The sequence below is a fragment of the Podarcis muralis genome, chromosome 5, assembly GCF_964188315.1.
Source record: "Podarcis muralis chromosome 5, rPodMur119.hap1.1, whole genome shotgun sequence".
In the NCBI taxonomy this organism is placed as follows: domain Eukaryota; kingdom Metazoa; phylum Chordata; class Lepidosauria; order Squamata; family Lacertidae; genus Podarcis; species Podarcis muralis.
The window spans coordinates 27,052,898-27,074,203 of NC_135659.1; the positions used below are offsets into that span (position 1 = coordinate 27,052,898).

Genomic DNA, 21,306 nt, shown 5'->3' on the forward strand with positions numbered 1-21,306 from the left:
AAAATGCAGTGTTCTTGTTTTGGGCCTCTAGTCAGGTTTTTTTTAACACGTTTAAGTTCATTCAGGAATATGTTAGCACCTGTGAGCCATTTGCTCAGATCTAAATGATTAACTCTACCTTGCAAAAATAAGGGACTTGATTTCCCCCCTCTGAAAATGACAGCTATGTTTCCTTTTGTGATGAAAGAAAACCTGTAGTTAAGAATTTATGAAGATGCAGATGGTCTCCACTTAATCTGACCTTTCTCAAATTGTAGGTATGAATTAATTGCACAGGATGATGCTATTGTGACTGCATTAACACCACAAATGTCATGGTAGGCCATCAGATACTTGCAAAGTTGAGGAGTCATAAGAAAAAGATTAAAACTCGTGTTTACAACATTTAAATCTGCTCTGACCTTTATAAAGTACAGTTTACTTTCCAAAGAAATATGCTGCCTGACTGTATAATAGCAATTAAGCATTCAAATAAAACTTTTTCTTTAACGGTTTGTCTAACAGACTTTTGCATAGTTTTTAAATTCCTCAGACAAAACCCTCACAGTTTCAAGTTTCTGTGAAATGCAGAATTTTGTGGTTTAAAAATGCCTGTCTCATTTATTTTACATCATGCAGGTCAGGGTATACATATTTCAAAAACACCATGTAGGTCATGACTTCTGGGCATACAATATTGAGCTCTTCTTAGTAGCATCTCAGTACTACTGCCTGTCTGTTCTTGTTGCAAATAAACCTACCCCTCTGATCCTTTTGATTTCACAAGCAGCTTGGGTTGTTTGAGCAGTTAGATAAAGGTCATTTAAAAAGAAAAAAGTCACTCAAAAGAAAATGTTTGAAAGGAACTGAAATTCTGGAGGTGTGAAAGTTTCTGCGTGTGGAAAGTCTGAGTGATACATTCCCCAGGTGGGAAGGATTAAGTAACAAGTGTGTTATCCTTGCAGCTAAAGTTACGAACACATTATATCTTTACCATATGGTCCCTGACATTGCCCCTGCAGACCCACATTAACATTTTACATTACATGGTGGTAAAAAGTGAAGGTATTAAGGACCCTTCTGCTAAAATTGCTGCCCATGACACAACTATAAACAGTATTCTAAAACAGTGGTTCCCCGATTCCACCCAACTGCAAGACAACTTGAGGGTCTTGCCAGACTACTTAATTTTTTCCCCTGCCTGCTGTAGCAAATGTGATGCACTGGTGCTAGATGCACTCCCTGCTTTTTAATTGTGCTGTTATTTCTTCTTTTACTTCTTACTGAATTTATTGTATAGAACTCAAATTACATTGCATTTTATGGTAAGAATTCAAATAATCCATAGAATTCAAATTGCAAGTCAACAAAATACAATATAAGAAATAAAAGAAGCAATTCAAATGCAATTAAAAATTAAGAACATTTAATGTGATGGATGGGCTGTCGCCCGTCTTCAACCACAAATCCATACACACACCACAGACCACCTGAATGAAGCTCGGTTCGCAGACCAGTTTAGGAAGCCCTGCTCTAAAACACAGCCATGTTTGGCAGAAAGTATTATTCTCTCAGTCTGCAGATGAACTTAATGGCTGCATTTTTATACGCAATGAGTGCACAGTGCATTAAATGACTTTGTTCAATCCTCTCAGAAGTATGGCATCTATAGCTGAGTTGGATACCAGTTAAATACACTTTGAAAAGGATGGATTTTTCTCCATCACATACATATAATGATTGAACAACCAAAGCAGACAATATACATAAAGAGAACAATTACCATACAACACAATGAGCTTTGTAATAAAGTATAAAAAATCAGGAGTGAATGAAATGGTTACAATTATTATAAATGAGGTGTAAAAGCACACGTTGCATACTTAAGTAGGGAAGACCTTTCCCTTTCCCCCCTATTGCTGTAATATTAATTTCTGAACCTTGTATTATTCACTAATACGTCTTTAATCAGTCATTCTGACTACTGGGGATTAATATTGTTTCTGTTTGGGTCCTGAGACCTTGCCAACATTGGTGAGTTTTAAAGTGATAAAATTTCTGTAGAAGAAAGCGGAAAAGATAACATAATATAAATCTATGCTTGAATAGTGCAACTGTGGATGTGCAAATATACTTTCCTCCCTAGCTGTGGGACATGCGTGTTTACTGCACCCTTTCAATTAAGCATCAGTACATCCCAACAGTATGGCTACAACAAGCCATATTCTGATGGCAGTTCCATTTATCCACACATATCTTTTATATGTGAATTAAATCTGCAAAGGGCTAAGTTACAAGTGTTCGCATACCAGGAATTGGTAGGCCACACTAATTAGCTGGTATGCTAATAATAAGAACAGCTAATAATATTAGTTTTTTGTGAGCCACACAACTGGATTTTTTTTTTTAAATAGAAAAGAGTTCCTACATGGTAATAATGCAACAGAAGGCCAAGAATAGACATTCATCTTGAATTTAAATATTTAGCATTTTCACAAGCCTGTGACTACAAGAGAATGTATTACGTTTAGATGGGATTTAGATCTTTGACATGAAGCGGATATTTGCATAGTGTGACAAATATCAAACTGACATTATGCTGTCTCATTTGATGACTTCCAAATGTCAGAGTGCAAGAACTTGTGTGTGGGGACCTCAGTGACTTTAGATAGTGTCAGTTTAAAAGACATTTACATTGACTTACTATTTTTTAAAAATTATTTAAATGTATAAAATGTATTAAACAAAGCATTGTTAAGAAAGGAAGATGGTTGCTGGGGAGTGCGAAGGGAGGAAAAGATTGTCATAAAAGAAGAAGGTGGTAAGTTTCAGCTAATTTTCATAGACGCCTTCCTGACAGGAGCAAGCAATACTTTGCTGCACTTTTGACAGCCTCTCTTCAACTGTTTCTGTCACCTGCCGCTCATTCCCCTATTAGTTTGTAAATATTTCATACTTACAGGTATGAAATATGTAGACTGCTGAAACATGGCCACACTGCTGTTTTTAATTGTGGGGCTTTTTTTGCCTTAGTATTTGTAAGTGAATTTTTTGGGGGCCTGCTGCTTTATGTGCAATTATCTTTGCACAGCAGCAGCAGCAAGGAAACTGTGGTTTTGTTAAGCACTCTTTCACTTGGGCAGCTGCGGCTGTGGTACCTTGGAAAATGCTTGTTCGGATATATTTCCCACCTGACCCTAAGGGCTCATGGCCCGCCACAGCAACTATGAAGGCGACATTTTAAGCACCCACAATAAAATACATATACGTTTTGAGGGAGCCTTGGGAGAAGGTGCTGCTGATGGTTCCCTCCTCTGCCAGTGGACCCTGGCCGTGAGCTTATTCTGGCAGGTGGCTGTGTATAACCACCCATTCATTTTCCCACAATGCTCCAGGATGACACTAGCTGAAAGCAGCGGTGGTCGTGAGGGTTTTGCGCAGCCTTCAACCTGACTGCCGTACAAACAGAAAGTGTGTCCTTGATTTCCTCCTGCCCACACTCTTGCCAATAAGGCACAAGCCTGGGCCCTACCCTGCCCACATACAAATAACGGGCGCAGCATATCTTGGAGCACCTAATTCCCCATAAACTCTCCTAGTTATTAATATCATCACAGGAAGCCTTGTCTCTATTTAGCTGACAGAGGCTTTTGGTGGAGACTTTTGAGATACTTCCCATATAATCCTTCTTCCTTTGTAGGTAATTGTTTGGAGCCACCTCACATGATAATACTACATGGGTTGGGTTGCGCTGTCTATTTTTGCCATGGGTTGTGTTATGTACTGAGTTGAACAGGATCCAAATGCAGCAGTCTGATTGGTCCTAGAACAATAGGATTCAGAATGCAGCAGTCTGATTGGTCCTAGAACAATGCAGCAATATGATTGGTCCGCAGAAGCCACCCAATCCAGCTCCAGGTGGAAGTGAACCCGCAACCTGATTGGCCTACAGGAGAATCCAGGAATTAGCCAATCACGTGCGGCCCATTGTGTAATATTGTGTAAATAATATATATAAAAAAGATATTTTGGGGAAACTTGCATTCCTCACTACTATGAGCTAAATAAAGAGCATGAAATCCACACTTGCCTCTGAGTATATTTCAGGTTGCTTCTTTTTTTTTTAGTTGCCACCTTTTATTTCTCTCACCCCCCTCTCTCCACCACCTGCATTATTTCTCTTCTTTTTATCCAGCCTTTTGTCAAAGGAGCTCAAGCAGCTCTTTTCACAACAACCTTGTGAGGTAGCTTAGGCGGAAACAAGATGACTGGGCCCCAACACCACACCGTTTGAACTCTGTGATGGAGGTGGGGGCAGGATTGGGACTCGGGTCTCACCCTGTTTTACGTGCAGAGCTCTAACCACTATGCCATGTTTAGGACAGAACTACTTTTAGCATTTCTTGGAATTGTTCAAGATTACTTATCTGTGAATTAAAGATTGCCTATTCAACGGAATTCAGTGCCGACAGCGGGCCAGGAAGGTTTCAGATACCTGAGAAGAGTTACAAAGGACCATATAACCATAATTTTCCAATTTGCACACTTTCAGTTTATGTTGTTTCCCATGCACAAGTTTTGTTTAAAGGTCCTTTGTTTAAAAAAACAATTCTGAAAGCAATCAAACTTCACACTTTAGGAATGCAGAGCCTCTGACTGTTCTTATTGTTAAATTTACAGTGCTTTGTCCCGAAGGAACGGGTTTCTTTTCACCACAAAGTACACAACCTTGGTTATTGAGGCAACCAGAGGTAACCACTTATCAGCTGTCAGCGGCAGAAGCCGCATCCTTTGCCTTAATGAGCGGAGGAGGCGGAGCGCCCCCTTGTGGACACGGGACTCCTTTTCAAGCCCGTCCCCGTTTTCAATCCGGGCGGAAGGGGCGGCGCGTCTCTCTGCCATGTCGGACTTGGCTTTAGAGGAGCTCTCTGCGGTTGCCGCGATTTACTGCGGGGAAGATGAATGCGAAGTGCTGGAGGTGTCAGGTGACTGTTTCTCAATCCTAGCACCGCTGGCTCAGTGACCCATAACCGGGAGTTTTTTGCTGAGAACCTCCTAATGACGACAGATAGGAGCAGCTTTTAGCACACCTGCTTTCAAAACAACACCACGGGGAGGGAAAAAGACCCGTTTGAAAAGCAGGGGTTCCCATAAAAATGAGGAGGGGGAAATTCTGTGCGGCTCCTGGAGGGCAGAGAAGAAGCAGCTATGAAGGCCACAAAAGCAGCAAGCGGTAGATGAATGCAGCTTTATCAGCCCATCAAAATCAGAATTACTTTTGATTCTCATTAGCGAAGATGAACTTCCCCCTTTCAGCAACCCCCTAGTTTCCCCTCCCCTTTGAAATCGTTGCACAGTTTTAAAATAATAATAATAGGAATGCTTAATCTGTTGTCCAGGTGCCGGTGGTGGCTGCTGCATCAGTTTTTATCCCTACTCTTTCCCTTTAAGAGTGTAGCACCCTGCTAGAGTACAGTGGTACCTCTGGTTACGTACTTAATTCGTTCTGGAGGTCCGTTCTTAACCTGAAACTGTTCTTAACCTGAAGCACCACTTTAGCTAATGGGGCCTCCTGCTGCTGCCACGCCGCCAGAGCACGATTTCTGTTCTCATCCTGAAGCAAAGTGCTTAACCTGAAGCACTATTTCTGGGTTAGCAGAATCTATAACCTGAAGCATATGTAACCTGAAGCATATGTAACCCGAGGTACCACTGTATCCTTAAGCATGTGCAGAGCGCCATTGTCTGGTTGCTGATTTTTCCTGCTGTTTTGTATGCAGCCATGGATAAAGGGAACAGGTTGCATTTGAGAAGGGTGTGAGCGTAATTGAGAGAAAACCCTGGCTGAAGCCCTGGAGAGCAGCTGCCTATCGGTGTAGACACTGATTTATTGTATTATGGTGATGGTTTTATATGTGTTTGGTGACTATAAATGTCTGAAATCTTTAATAAATATTTTTTTAAAAAAATAAAAAATAAAAAATAAATAACAGACAGCAGCTGCAGAGGAGCAGCAAGTGGTCTGACTGCTCATGTAGGCAACATACATGATCCCAGAACTCCAGTTTTCAGAGCCAAGCGGATGTTGCCTTCCTGTGTGTTTAATTGACAGAGAGTGGCTTGATGGCGATATATTTTGGCTTAGATGCGTGCAGTGAGATGTAAGCTGATGCCCACATCCAAAATAAAATACCCGTGAGACTTCTCTTGCATTCCTTTATCTGTACTCTATTGTACAAAAGGGCGATTGTCTGGGATCAATCAGGTGTTCAGAAAAGATCAAGCGCTTACTGAGTGAGCCCATTAAAAAATGGCCCTGAGCAGCTAACTAACTTGAGCTGTGTACACACCATACATTTAAAATACCTCCCCCCAAAATCCTGAGAGCTGCAGTTCTCAGCACCTTTAAACTACAACTCCCAGGATTGTTGTTTTTTTTTGCCAGGAGACGGGGAATGTGCTTTACATGTACGGTGGATACACAGCTCTGTTGATGATATTTGAGAGTCCCTTCCCTCTCTGTCATCCTTTCCCCCCGCTCCATCAACTGATACCTTCTTCCTTTTATGTCAAGCGGGGGCGGTGGAAGGAAATCCCAATTTCCTACTGGATATGTTTTCTCTCAGGCGTTTTTTGAATCTTAGCATGGGGGGAAAAGTTAAAATGATGTAAGTTTTATTTATTTTATTTTTCTCCTCCCAGCTCAAATGTCTGTAAACATGCAAAGTGTTCCCATTCTGTTCCCAACTCTCTTGTAAGCATTGCCCTTGTACCCTGCTTTTCTGTCAACAGCTGCTGGCAAGCTGAACCAAACGTTCTCCGCTGCTGCCAGTCGCCTCCGAAGACCCCAAGGCTGCTTTGCACGAGTTTACTGTCGGACTGCTAAACATCACCAATGCACATTAAATATGCATCTGAGTATGTTCCAAAAACAGTTCAGCTGCTTCCCCCACTGCGGTGTGCTACAAATGTGTGGCAATTTCTCTGTTAAAACTCAGCGTCCCCCGCCCGCCCCCCGCAGCATTGTAGCTTTTCAAACAGCGTTCCGGGGGACGTTGCGTTCTTCTGAAACCTACGAGGCATTTTTGAATGAGATCAGTAATGGTAGGCAGACTTTTCCTTTAAAAAAGAGCTGGCCCATCTTCGCCACCTCTGTCTCCAGTGTGCAGCCACAGTGTGGTGGGTGCATTCTGTCCTGGTCTGTGCTTTGCATGAACTGAGCTTAGAAACCTCTGCAACAGACAGAGTATTCCTTGGGAGAAAAGCGCACGTGAAGAAAGGGATCCCCGGAGATCGAAAATTTGAAAACCACTGCTCTCAGATACTGAGCCAGATTGGATGATCATGCCTCAAACGGTCATTGGATCAATTCACACAGAACACGTTCACCCCTCCCTTCACTCAAACTGCGGTTAAGCCAGGAATCTCCTGATTAACCATAGTTTCCCATTACATCCAGTTTGAGAAACTATGGTTAACTAGAGACTTCCTGGTTTGTTTACTTACACCAAGAAATGGCTGCATATGCCCTCTAAAGAAGTTGTTCATATTTTGACTTAATAAGCCACTGTATCACCATCTGAATGTGGCCCATTGTGACAGTTTATTTTTCCTTGCTTCTGCATTGCATGCATACCTAAAAGTTACCCTAAATAATTAATCCCAGACTCTCTTTATAATTAATGGTAGCAAATCCAGATTGGCTTCTTTTTTCTCCTTGTCAATTTTTTGATATAAAAAAGTTACACATCTTTACTGTTTCTAACTTTTGACATAGCAGAGAGTCTAATGGGTGTCAATTTTCTGTCACAATTTTATATATATATATATATCGTATATATATAACAAATTGTGATGAGTAAATGAATGACACTAGCCAGAATTTGCTTGACTTGCTAAAGGGAATTGTAGAAACTGGAGATTTGTGTTCTGTTTTCCAAGAGTAAGTTCTCCAGGTTTAAAGAGGGGATGGGGAGCTGCCTTTGGCTGGCTAGATCCTTATCTCTCCTTATCTCCTTATCTTTCCTTGTGAGCCATTTTGACAGGGCCACAGTGTAGCCATCTCTGCTCAAAGAACAGGAGAAGCTTGCTGTCTTTCTCAAAACGATTGTCATAGGCTGCAAACAAATGCACATTTGATTTATTAACGCATTAATCAGCGAAGGTTTTGTTAATCAGGTGTCAATCCCTATCTTTGGTCTGGTAAGAATATATATTTTTAAAACACAATCAATAACTGTCAAAAGAGGACTATAAAAATTAGACGATAATATGCTATGGGAATGCAGGAAAGACATTTTATTTCCAGCATCAAGCTGGAGATCTTTTGTGCCTCCCAGTCCTGCAAAATGTTCCAGTATGAGATATGTATCAGTTTTGCAAAACAAAACTAGTTTTGCTGCTGTGGATCCCAGGAGTGTCTTTGTAGCATCCAAATTAGATTGAATAATTTATGAAAATGCTTGCTGTTAAAATACAAATCGGCTGTAATGTTGCTTACCCATGTTTAGGGTTGGAAAAAATCCCATATGCCTGATCACTGAGGCACTAGGCCTGGGTGATATATCAATATATCTCCCAGGACCGGTATAAGGAGCGGACCGCGATCACTCAGCAGTATATCACTGGTGAAACCGCCACCACTCCTGAGTCCCTCTGCTAGTGACTTTCTATAGTGAGTGCGGCACGAGCATCTAATAATTGTTTGCTAACAGGCATATCTTTCTATCTAGGTTTTCTCTGACTCATAAGATTGGACCTTGCTATTGCTTGATTGTTGCTTTTATCTCCATCTTGTATTTTGCACACTGCCTAGATGTTTCAAATATATTCAGCTGTTTGGAAATGCTAATCAAAGGAAAACAAATTAGGTGCGTTATTAGAGATGGTTGCGTTATAATCAAGGGACGTGAATGGGTCAGAGTAGAGATTTCTTGAGGGTTGGTGGGTATGGGGTGCTCTCCCTCCACTCAGTCTGTAAAAACATCCGAGTTTTCTGAAGCTTAGGAGTGACCCGCTCAACATGCAGCAGGCGTTTTATTGAAAATGATGTGTGAATGAATTTAAATCAGCTAATTAACAAAGGTCTGCTTTACTTTTTCTTGTCTGGCCTCAAAGATTAGTGTTGCCGATAGACCGACATAATTTACTTGTTAATCCACTCTCTCGTCCTCCTCTATGGTTTGCTCAGCTATCTTGCCATAAAACATATATTTGTTCATCAAAATTTGGATTTCTGCAGGTAATGCTCAGAAATGCACAATGAGTTGGTGACACAGAAAGCCAGCAAAAGGAAAAAAAGGAGGTGTAGAGAGGGAGCCCTTTCTAGCTGACACCAAACACAGAAAACAATTTGAAGTATGCCAGCACTAAATTTACTGATGATAAGCATGCAGCTGCGGGAAATGAGTGAGAATGTGCTGGGTTTCCAACTTATTAGCACAATAAATGTCAACAGAATGGTAATTTACTGCGCTCTATTTCAGATAGCGCCTCTTGTGAAAGAGTCAGGCAAATAGAAGGTTCTATTACAGGTAGGTAGGGAGACTTCTTGTAATCCGCCAACTTCAGCTGCCAGCGCCCCTTCTGAGTCAGGGCTGTTATCATGTTCAGCCTGATATGTCAGTATTATTTTGAAATGTGCAAGAAAAATAACCCCAAAGCAAACTCGAGGCACAAAGGTGGCCGGCTGGTTTTGCATTGCAGGCCGGATAAGGAAGATAATAAGATACAGGACATTGGTATTGGGTTAAAATAGGCCTCAGCTTTATTGATTGCAGCTGTAAGTAGGCTTTGGCGAAGGCATTGGGTATGTATCTCCTTCCTTTTTTTTCTTATTTGCATTTTATTTATTTGTTAACATTCTTATATTACATAAGTAAACGTTGTCATATTCCATTACAGGGCTTACTATAATATAATTTCTAACATGTATACAAAAATTATATACAATTTTTATATACCTAGAAAGAAAATTAAACAAACAAACAAACAAAAGAACAAAGAGAAAAAACAAAACAAAAACAAAGTCATCTCCTCCTAATGGATTAATTGGCCGGGTCGACCCTGGATTTTGGCGTACATTGAATCAGTCCTACCAGGAGTCTCATATTGGAAGGTTGCTGTAGCCTCACAGCCCCTGTGTGGGCTCCTGGACAGAGACACCCCCTCGCAGATTCCTTTAGTGGGGTACCCAAAAGGCTAAGGATCCAGCCCAATGCCTTATCCACCATCAAGTTATGATTGCTGGCAAAAACCTCCCAACTGGCCCAATTTGTCTGCAGGAAAAAATATCCTTCCCTGGCTTCCAATACAGCAACTCTACAATTGTGTGCTTCAGTGAGTATTCCATGTGGACTGACCCGCTCTCCTTCGGGCAGAACCAAATCTGATGCTCAGGGTGAAGGATCCAGTGCCAAACCCAAATGGATGGCTCGGGCGTGGCCTCTTTATATAAGAAATAGGTGGACCTTACCTGGAACCTGGGTCAGTCAGGTCCGCTGCTGCTGCCATGCCTTCCCCTAGCCAACTTGAAACTGGTCTGTTCAAATGGGGGATGCCCTGTCAGTTTGCATTTCTTAGTACAGAAAGTATTGATCTGATGTGTGGAGATCTTTCCTATTCTACTTAGTTCAAGAATGTTCTGGAAGGTTTCTTTCTATGTGAAAGAAACAGGCAGAAGGTTTCTGATGTTTGGGTTGTTCCTTCTGGGAAGCTGAGTACAGCTGGTTTAAACTGGTTCTGTTATCCTTTCTGTCAAGGTCATGCTGACTATAATAATCAGGCCAGGAGGAGCCTGGGTTTCACGCTTTCTCTTTCTGTCACTTTGTTCTGGTGTGGTGTTCTGTTCTGTATGCTATAGTGTTAAGGTTCAGTCTTATTATAAGTTATAAGTAAGTTTAAGTTAAGTCTGCTGCAACTAGAATTCTTATGGACTGTGCCTATCCTGAATGTATTGGATTTGTGACCATTATGCTCATTTGCCTTCAGTAGCAGTAAAGCTCTCCTGGGTGAAGTACAGTTGCCTCTGGTCAATTTTTTTGAGAACTCTGCAACGTGTTTAAGTTTTTTCCTCTACACATGACATGTCCGGCACTCCGTGCGGCCATGGGGGGAGGCACTGACATCCCCCAGCGGCTGCGTGGGGTGGGGAAATGGCATCAGCAAGTGAAATGGGAGACTAGGGTTGCAGTTTGATATGCTGTAGGCCAGGGTTGGGAAATCTCTTGACAGCAGTCCAGTTCATGAGACCTTGAGGCCTCATGATTTACACAATGGTAGTCTCTCCAAGATCAAACCGATCCATTCTGAAGGAAATCAGCCCTGAGTGCTCACTGGAAGGACAGATCCTGAAGTGAGGCTCCAATACTTTGGCCACCTCATGAGAAGAGAAGAGTCCCTGGAAAAGACCCTGATGTTGGGAAAGATGGAAGGCACAAGGAGAAGGGGACGACAGAGGACGAGATGGTTGGACAGTGTTCTCGAAGCTACCAGCATGCGTTTGACCAAACTGCAGGTGGCAGTGGAAGACAGGAGTGCCTGGCGTGCTCTGGTCCATGGGCTCATGAAGAATCGGACACAACTAAACGACTAAACAACAACAACAAAAGTCTCTCCAAGCTGTTTCCCCTTCCTGATGCTGCTCTGTGGTTGGCTTTTCTGTATTTGCCTGTCAGTCAGTGCCTGTGTCCCTCTTGTTTCCTTGAAAGTGCCCATGGAAGAGAGAAGCAATGTCTTCCTCTTAAGGCAACGCACTCTACTGAGAAGAAGACTCCATTTCTCGGCATGCTGTTCATAGTGCTCAGGGTTGTCTGAACCATTTCAGCTCATGTCACTCACTAAACCGTCTTCGTCTGTTGTTTGGCAGAGGGCACTGAAGCTTGCGAAGCCGTGTCAGCCGTGAGGAAGGGGCGGGAGGCAGGAATCAGACATAGCTCCATTGCCCATCCCATGAAGCCGAGGTAGATCTTGGGAGGTAGGGAAGAGACAAGCCACTTCAAAAGAACTCATCTGAAACTTGGGACTGCTTCGCTGCGTCTTTCAGATCTGTCTCTCCCAACCCCTTCAGAATGAATCAAGTTGACATTTTAGCAACTTTTTGAAGGAATGGGGTGAAGTGGTTGGAACACATCAAAGAAACGATGTAGTGAAGATCTGAAAAAAGAGCACCTTTCATCTTACACCCTAACTTTTTTCTGTTTTAGTAGAAGCAGATGAGATCCTTGTCCCCTCTTAATTTAGCAAAAGCGTTGCTATTGTTTCACGCTGGCTGCATTACTGTTGGAAAACAGCACAGTACAAAAAAACCATGTGCCGTTCTTCTCCTTTTTTCCATTGCCTTTGATTCATGCGATTAGTCTGATGACAATAATGAAACTCAGCATTTTTATAGCACGTTCCGAGTGTTCAAAGCCTTTCGTGTTGCAGTAATTCTTTCAGCAGCTCTCTAGAAAACAGGGCTGTAATGGCAGCGTTGCCAGTTTAGTGGCTATGGCTGAGGGAAGATTTCAGCCAGGAGCTTCCTGGCTCACAGTTTTAGTCATACAGTACCATATACATTTAAGATGGAAGAAAGAATTATGGTACTTTGAAGAACTGCTTGCAGGTCGGTCGTTTCTGTTGGCTTGGAAGTTACGTATTTTCAAGCAGGTTTTGTGCATAACTAGGGTTTCAGTGGATAGTCTGGGATCTTGTGGTCTGGGATCTCTCTGACCTTATTCTGTACTGCCAAAATGCCTGTTGTTATGACAAGTGTGGTACGTGTAAAGCAAAGGTTCATAAATTGCAGGGGTCTCCTATAAAGGGTACTGTGAACTCTAAAGACATAACTTAGCTGGGATAGCTCAGTCAGTAGAACATGAGACTTTGACTCTCAGAGCTGTGGGTTCGAGCCCCCCGTTGGGCAAAAGATTCCTGCATTGCAGGGGGTTGGACTAGATGACCCTCGCGGTCCCTTCCAACTCTATGATTCTCTAAGAAGAACTGTGCTAGACCATATCCAGACTCCATCTAGTCCAGTCAGATGGTTCAGAAAGGTCCACAAATACCGTAAGTCATGAAGTCCACAGTGCTTCCTTGTAGTATATTTGTACCCATAGCAACTGGTATTCATTTAGGGGTACCCTGTCTCTCAACAGTATTATTCATTTATTTTGTTTTGTTTTTTTTTAAAATATGCTGCTCTACTTCCCAGTTGGGAAACCAGAGTGATGCACAATATAATGAAAACCACCAATGCAAAATAATTTACACCATCATTATCATTACCTTTTTTTTTTACACCCCTCACAATCTTCTAATAGCCATTGAAAGACAAATTTGTTGGGCTAGGCTTAAAGCCATTCCCATTTGGTAGCAGTCAGTTCCATAAGCTGATTATGGGTGTTTGTGAAGAAATTTGTTCTGGCTTGAATCTCTTGCCAGTTAGTCAGTTTCATTTGATGACCCCCCCAAGTGGTCTCGGTCTCTGTCACACACTCTCTCTCTGGATATTAGAAACTTTATCTTCGTTTATTTTTGCCAGCATCCAGGCCGTTAGAGCAGCTTCGTCACGCTGGCCACGTGACCCGGAAGTGTCTCCGGACAGTGCTGGCCCCCGGCCTCTTAAGTGAGGTGGGCGCACAACCCTAGAGTCGGACACGACTGGCCCGTACGGGCAGGGGTACTTTACCTTTACCTTTTACTTTGCAAAGGCAAAAATTCATTCCCTAAACCCCCATACCGAACGACTGGCTTCTGAGGGAGAAAATTGGGGACACCCCCAAAGGGGGAAAACACCTCACCCTCTTGAAGCAGGTGACTATTTAGGAGATATGTTTTATTTCACTCCTGTCCCAAATCCACAGCTCATAAACTGTCAGCCAGTGTTTGCCATTTGCCTACCCTTGGTTCTGTTTCATGGCTGGAAACTGGCTCTTATATAAATATCAGATAATTCTCCATCAAACCAAACCTTACAATCTTCTAATTGAGAGTCGTCTTAATTGATTTTTCATTGTCTCCTGAAAATCTGTTGTTATGTACTGAAGTTCTCACCCTGGGCCAGCAGGGGGATACTGTAGATAGTTATGCAAATGAAGGATCGAAAGTGACGTTCAGTGATTGGATAGTTTGTATGCAAATGAAGGATCAAAAGTGACGTTCAGTGATTGGATAGTTTTAGAAAGTTGCAACAGTTACGTTTTTCTGGAGCTCTATATAAGCAGGCTGACTGAGCCCTTCAGTTCAGTTCTGTTCTGGCATCTGAATAAAGAAGAGCTGTTTGAAGAATCTCTGTGTCGTCTGATATGTTCACCCACAACTTAACATCTGTCTTCCTGTAATGTCTGAACATTAGCTGTAAGTTTTTCTTCTTCTTTGGGACTGGGTTTTATCTTGCCAAAGACTTGTGAACTTTCCCCCTTTCTGAAGCATTAACAAGAATTGTGCAGCATTTGACAACATTTAAAGCAAAAATTAAACATTACTGTAAAGCCATCATTTTTGCTCAAACTTCCAGTTCATGTTAAGCATGCACTTCAAATTGCCCTCTTACCATTTTTTGTTTTGCAGAAAGCAACTTCAGCCAACAGTGATCTAGATATAGGGGGAAGTTGGGGGTATTAATCCTTTTTTTCTGCACTGTTTTCTCTTGAAAAATCGTCCTGCCCTATCTGTGTCTGAGGGTCTATTTGCTGTAAATAGCTTGACATTTAAGCAACATGACTTTCCTCGCATGATTAAAAAAAAATCAAAGTCTTGCTAGTTCACCCTCAAAGAGTCCTGGTTTATCTTAACTAATAGTTCTTGATTAGATGGAATCCATATTTGTATTCCCAAGACTTATATTGAATTTCACTAACACTGAAACAGACCCTTCCACATTGCTTTCCATTCAAGATCTATTGCTATGAATTCAGGTCCTGGATTAAATTCTTACAGGTGTGTTAAAGCATTAATCTCTTCTTTGATCCCTAAACTAAAATGCTTAGGGTAACAATTGGCTGTACGACTTCCCTGTTAAGCACAAAGGACAGAGAAGTACCAAAGGCAGAATTCAGGAACCTTAGTAAGCGTAATATCATTTAGACACTCTTTTTTCCCTTTCCTTTCTTAAAGTTGTTTTGAGCACTCTCCAGTGTGACTTGAAAATGATAGGCTTGGGCTGATTACTGATTTTCCTTCGCCTCTTTTGGGAAGCAGCCTATCCAGTTTGTAATTCACATAACAACATACCACAATACTTTGCCATTTATATATTGGTTTTTGAATGTCCAAAATGCTTCTCTTAATGTTTTATTTACGGTACATAATTTATAACTTGTACCTTCAGCATATTTCAGGTTGGGAAACCATGTTAAGAAATATTTGTTTTATTTGTTCCATTTATATATCATCTTTTCCTGCAAGGAGCTGAAGGTGATACTCATGGTTTTCTCTTCCCCATTTTAGAGAAAGTGATTGGCTGAAGGTCACTCATAGCCAACTTCATAGCCAAGTGGGGGTTTGAACCCTGATCTCCCAGGTTACACCACCCAACAAATTCATGGTGGATGCAATATCTTAGTTTCTCAAAAACAGCTCAGTGTGCAATCTTATACTTGTTTTGTTGTTTTTGTTTTAACTACCTATTTGTGCCTTTACCTTGTATTTTTATCCTGTGAACCCTAAGATCTTATGATGAAGGGCGGTATTGTCAGTCTAATAAATAAAATAAGTAATGGAAATGAAGAAGTAAATCCTATTGATTTAATATGGATTACTCCCAGGTAAGTAGATACTGGATTACAATCTTAGTATTTTAGCCACTGGATCAAGGGTGGTAAACCTCAGGCCCAGGATCTAAATGTGGCCCTCCAGGCCATTTTACCTGGCCCTCAGGCTTCTACCCAAATCCTTCTCTCTCAGGCTGCACCGCTAACTGGCCCTGATGTTTCCGCTGGTGATATTTCCTGGTTGGACTATGTTCATGAACTGGGATTATTCGAGTGGTATCTGACCACATCTACTTTAGCTGTACAAAGTTGCCCACAAATGAATGTGACCTTCGGGCAAAAGCAGGTTATTCACCTCTGCGCTGCATGGTACACTTCACATTTGATGTGTGGATTTTGTACTTGGTGGCGCTGTGGGTTAAATCACAGAGCCTAGGACTTGCAGATCAGAAGGTCAGCGGTTTGAATCCCCGCGATGGGGTGAGCTCCCGTTGCTCGGTCCCTGATCCTAGCAGTTCGAAAGCACATCAAAGTGCAAGTAGATAAATAGGTACCGCTCCGGCAGGAAGGTAAATAGCGTTTCTGTGTGCTGCTCTGGTTCTCCAGAAGTGGCTTAGTCATGCTGGCCACATGACCCGGAAGCTGTACGCCGGCTCCCTCGGCCAATAAAGCGAGATGAGCGCCACAACCCCAGAGTCAGCCACGACTGGACCTAATGGTCAGGGGTCCCTTTACCTTTACCTTTATCCCTCCACAGTACAGAAATAATCTCACACCAGACATTTTATAGTTTTATGAAATATTAATAGATCATTCAGGTCCGTCCGTCCCCCCCGAGAGTAAATAAAGCTTTTTTCTGAGGGTAAGAACGAACAAACAAACAACTGTTGCAAATATGTTAGTTGACTCTCAGTTGATCATTGCTTTTGGATGCTTTTTCAGAGACGGAAGGAATCACATTTAGGATTCAGACCAGCTCAAAAGGACCTTTGGGCGCAGATATATTGTTGAAGCTGTTGTTTCATTTGCCGATTGGTTACCCATCAAGCCTGCCGAATATCTCTGTTAGCTCTGAGCAGCTTACAAGGACGCAGTGTGCAGCCGTGAAAGGGAGATTACTCGAGGAAGCAAGGAGGCATTTTTCACAGCCCATGGTACACGAGCTGATTCTCTGGATAGAGCAGAATCTTAAGCATGCTGTCGAGCAAGCTGAAACTTCAGTCTGCAGCGGGGAAAGTACTCTATCAACAGACGGACCTGAGGAGGATGGTGTCTGGATTGCCCTTCTGCGTTTAGATCACATGAGAGCGAAGGGAAAATATGTCAAAACAGTAGAAAAATGGTGTGCAGATCTAAAGCTGACTGGAAGACTGATGTTCATGGGCAAGATGATTCTGATTCTTCTTCAAGGAGACAGAGCGAGCATTAAGGTGCAGACATTGCTCTGATTTGCCGGTTCGGTTGCTGATAGCTCAGAGAACTATGCCAGTTCAAATACATTCAGTTTTTTTTTTGTATGTTTGTTAGGCGTTTTGTGAAACTGGTTGTTTTATTAACAGCAATGTCTTTTTAAAGTTAGGGACGCAGGTGGCGCTGTGGGTAAAAGCCTCAGCGCCTAGGGCTTGCCGATCGAAAGGTCGGCGGTTCAAATCCCCGCGGCGGGGTGCGCTCCCATTGCTCGGTCCCAGCGCCTGCCAACCTAGCAGTTTTAAAGCACCCCCGGGTGCAAGTAGATAAATAGGGACCGCTTACTAGCGGGAAGGTAAACGGCGTTTCCGTGTGCGGCTCTGGCTCGCCAGAGCAGTGATGTCACGCTGGCCATGTGACCCGGAAGTGTCTCCGGACAGCGCTGGCCCCCGGCCTCTAGAGTGAGATGGGCGCACAACCCTAGAGTCTGTCAAGACTGGCCCGTACGGGCAGGGGTACCTTTACCTTTACCTTTTTAAAGTTTAAGCTCTGTGTCCCGTCCGCCCCCTGTCTGCCGCCCCGAGTGCCCTTTGTATTTAGAGCAGGGTTTCCCAAACTTGTGTCTCCTGCTGTTTTTGGACTACAACTCCCATCATCCATAGCTAGCAGGACCAGTCGTCAGGGATAATGGGAATTGTAGTCCACAACCATCTGGAAACCCAAGTTTGGGAAATCCTGATTTATAACAAGATTTAGCATTGGGTTAAGAGGGTCTGGTCAGCCGCTAACATCAACAGGGAGCTTATTTCTGAATTGAAGAAGAGCCAGCAATATTAGCTCTGCCCATTGATCCCCCCCCCCCCGGGCAAAGGGATCTTTTAATCCTCATTTCTCCAGAGGAAACAGCAAGACTGGGTTAGCCAAGAGCTGTATCTCGGCTGGCATTTGCCTGCATTTTCCTCACACATGGAAGAAATCTGCTGAAGTCCATGTTGGGAAAACTTTGTTCCGAACTTCTTTGGCAATTTGCACAGGATCTTTGCTTGGGAGGAAAAAAGCTGGTTTTCAGACAGGAAGCTGGTGGGAGTCTGAGGCCTACTGTGGCCTATTCCTATTCTAGGAACAGATGGAACCAAATGCTAACCAAGCAGACTTCTGGTAAATAGTGACCATTGCACTTCCACATCCCTTAGAGACTAATGCATATGATTATGGCTGCACTATGGAGAATATGGTGTTTTGTCTTCCTGCAACAAGTTTCTTCATAGTCAGTGTAGCAGAATTGCAGTGGAAGCCTGTTTTCTAAGATAAATTACATAATTTGGATCAGGATAAGCCAACTGCAAACCTAGACATAACTAGGATTCTTTTTTTAAAAAAGGGATAAGTACATGTAACATAACCATAGAGGTAGGAAGGTTGAATGACCCTGTAGACTGCTCATAAATGTTTGCTCTTTCAAAATGTAACTTCCTAATATGTCTTACTCATTTAGGGATTTCTATACCACTGTTTACCAAATGGTCACAGGTTGGTTTGTAAGTTATGAAGATCATAAGTGCAGAATGTGAAACATTAAAACAGCAAACTAAAATAATAGCAAGAATCATCCAAATTAGTGCTAATTACAACCCTGATGGTTTTAAGAAGTTTGTGGGTAGCTGCAGTTAAGAACACTGGAAGACTTGGTGCATCAAATAATAATAATAATAATAATAATAATAATAATAATAATAATAATAATAATTGGCCAGCACAACTGGAGCATGTCACCAGCGTCCCCTCATGTATCCCATCATGGGTGTATATTTTCCATGCTTTACATGGAAACACAAGTGTAACACTGGTCTTGCAACTTCAGACTTCACCTGGTCTTTCACCTTTAGTTCTAAGAACCTTGAGATTTTGACCAGGGCAATGCTAAGGATGAGCTCCCTCCCATTTTTATTTTTCAGCAATAAAGTTTAATCAACAGGTTCTTACAGTTGACGTTTCATGTTCTGATGTTGTGTGGGTTTTTGTGTGTGTGTGTGTGTGATTTAGGAATATCTTCTTCTTCAGAAAACCAGCAAGGTGGATGTGGATTCGAGCGGAAAGAAGTGTAAAGAGAAAATGATTAGCGTTCTTTCAGAAACAAAAGCCCAGGCAGCACACAGAAGGTATAATTTAGCACTGTTTCGGCTAGAAAAGCAGCTTTGAATTGATAATTACATTCTGACACGGAAGCAGGCATATTCATGAAGTCTTTCTTGTACAACATAGGTTTCAGGCATTTGAAGTCAAAGAGTACTCAACGCTGGGTGAGCTGCAAAATGAATTTGAGGCTGTGGGCCTGGCAGAACTGTTCAGCGAGTTTGTGCTGGCTCGCCTGAAGTAATTCTGAAGCAAGCGCATGTGGCTGAGACTAAAACTGTCATTGAACGTATCAAATGGATGCCGAGAGAAGGTAAAATGAAAGGTTTTGGTGGAGGACAGCTCTGAAGTGTCTCTTGCAAAATGTCAGGAAAAAGCTGTCTCCTTGGGAAGTTCTCACACTCAGATCGGGTGATGTTTTTGATTGTGACAACTCTTCGCTGGAACACTTTGCATATGAATGATATTTAAGAACCGCAGGTCAGATGGGAAGCATGGGCGGCACAGAAATCACCCTATTCTTTGGGATCAGGGTGGATTGTTCCTCCTTTCTTCTATAAATAAATGATCTTTTAGAATAATTTGTTTCCAGTGTGACATTTTTTGGGTATGTTTATGTTACTTGGAAATCCATACAAGAACACCCCCCCTTTCTTTCCACCATATTTTAAATGAACTTTGTTGGGGATAAAGAAAAATGGCAATTGTTTATACCTCACCTCTAGCCTGCCTTTCTGCTCTGGGAGTTCCCAAAGCAGCTTAGGCTGCAGCCCTGTGCACAAACTCCTGGAAATAAGTCCGACTGAACTCAACAGGACGATTTTTCTAAATAGACAGGTATAGGATGGCAGTATTAATTTGTGAAGAAGATGTTACATATCCAAGACTGCAGCCATTTTAAGTTTTATTTGCTCTTGTTTAGATTTGGGGAAATGAGGGACAATAACTTCGCAGAGATGACATCTTGGTCGAACCCTTTTCTAATTATGATATATATTTTTTAAAGCCTGTATTTCCCCTACAACTTATTAGCTCAGAGGTGGGGAACCTGTGGCCCTCTGAATGTTGCACTCCAACTCCCATGAGCCCTCTGAGCAGCGGACAGGGATGCTGGGAGTTGTAGTCTTGCATTCCCTGGAGGACCATTTTATAGCTAGTCACTTCCTTATACAGTGGTACCTCGGGTTAAGTACTTAATTCCTTCCGGAGGTCCGTTCTTAACCTGAAACTGTTCTTAACCTGAAGCACCACTTTAGCTAATGGGGCCTCCTGCTGCTGCCGTGGCACCGAAGCACGATTTCTGTTCTCATCCTGAAGCAAAGTTCTGAACCTGAGGTAATATTTCTGGGTTAGCGGAGTCTGTAACCTGAAGTGTATGTAACTTGAAGCGTATGTAACCCGAGGTACCACTGTAGATGACTGTAGCATTCCTATGTCAGATGTATCACCACCTCCAACAACACCTGGAAGACTACACATTGACTTCCTTTCTCTAGAAATCTGCATCTGGCTGTGGGTAGCCCTTAACAAATTGGGGTGCATCTCTCCCCCACCCTCTGCTTTCGTGATACAAAACGGTGCTCAAACACATACAGAAGGTGCTTGACCTTCTTTGGAGTTCATCAAGCTGGAATGAGCTTTGTGATTTTCCCCCTTCATTTCAAAGCATATGGTTGATGTCATTTCAATCCACACTTGCTTATTTACTGCGACAATAGTAAAAAAGAGAGGTGAAAAAAGAGTGGGAGGGGGGAACCTCTTTCAGTTTTCTGTGGCAGATACTTAAGCATTTCATCTACAGATGAAATGGGTTTGAAATGGCTCTTCGACATCAGATTTATAGCTCGTGTGTTTCAGATGGCAGCATCTGCCTTTGTGACATTTAGGAAAGAACCATAAAACATGGATGTTTAAAAGAAAGGAGGGGTTGAACATAGCACAACCTTGGCTGGATCAGACTAAAGCAGTGTTTCTAAAACCTTTGATACAAGGGGCCCATTGCACCTCTGACTATGTGGTATGCTTCACCTTCACACTTCAGATGCTATCCTAATACTTTCATCCCTCCATCTCTCTGGTCTCATCTAAAACCCAT

At 42.4% G+C, this 21,306-nt stretch overlaps 1 protein-coding gene across 3 annotated transcripts; it reads left to right on the plus strand.

The window, feature by feature from the left end:
- Positions 1–4,820: 4,820 nt before the first annotated feature.
- On the plus strand, positions 4,821–19,792 carry RWDD3 (RWD domain containing 3). 3 transcript variants are annotated; one of them, XM_028732744.2, is made up of 5 exons: positions 4,838–4,964; positions 6,772–6,897; positions 16,614–17,101; positions 19,122–19,237; positions 19,341–19,792. In XM_028732744.2, the coding sequence occupies exons 1-5, from the start codon at positions 4,880–4,882 to the stop codon at positions 19,453–19,455; spliced, it is 930 nt and encodes a 309-aa protein (XP_028588577.2). In that variant the 5' UTR covers positions 4,838–4,879; the 3' UTR covers positions 19,456–19,792. The 3 variants fall into 3 exon arrangements, with proteins under 3 accessions (XP_028588579.2, XP_028588577.2, XP_028588578.2); XM_028732745.2 differs by having other exon boundaries at positions 19,140–19,237; XM_028732746.2 differs by lacking the exon at positions 6,772–6,897 and having other exon boundaries at positions 4,821–4,964.
- The last annotated feature ends 1,514 nt before the right edge of the window (positions 19,793–21,306 follow it).

Excerpts from the sequence above, each read along its gene's own strand:
- RWDD3 (XM_028732744.2), top strand. The coding sequence starts at position 4,880 with ATGTCGGACTTGGCTTTAGAGGAGCTCTCTGCGGTTGCCGCGATTTAC. Across the intron at positions 4,965-6,771 it reads CGAAGTGCTGGAGGTGTCAG|CTGCTGGCAAGCTGAACCAA; the intron begins GTGACTGTTTCT and ends TTCTGTCAACAG. Across the intron at positions 17,102-19,121 it reads GAGACAGAGCGAGCATTAAG|GAATATCTTCTTCTTCAGAA; the intron begins GTGCAGACATTG and ends TGTGTGATTTAG.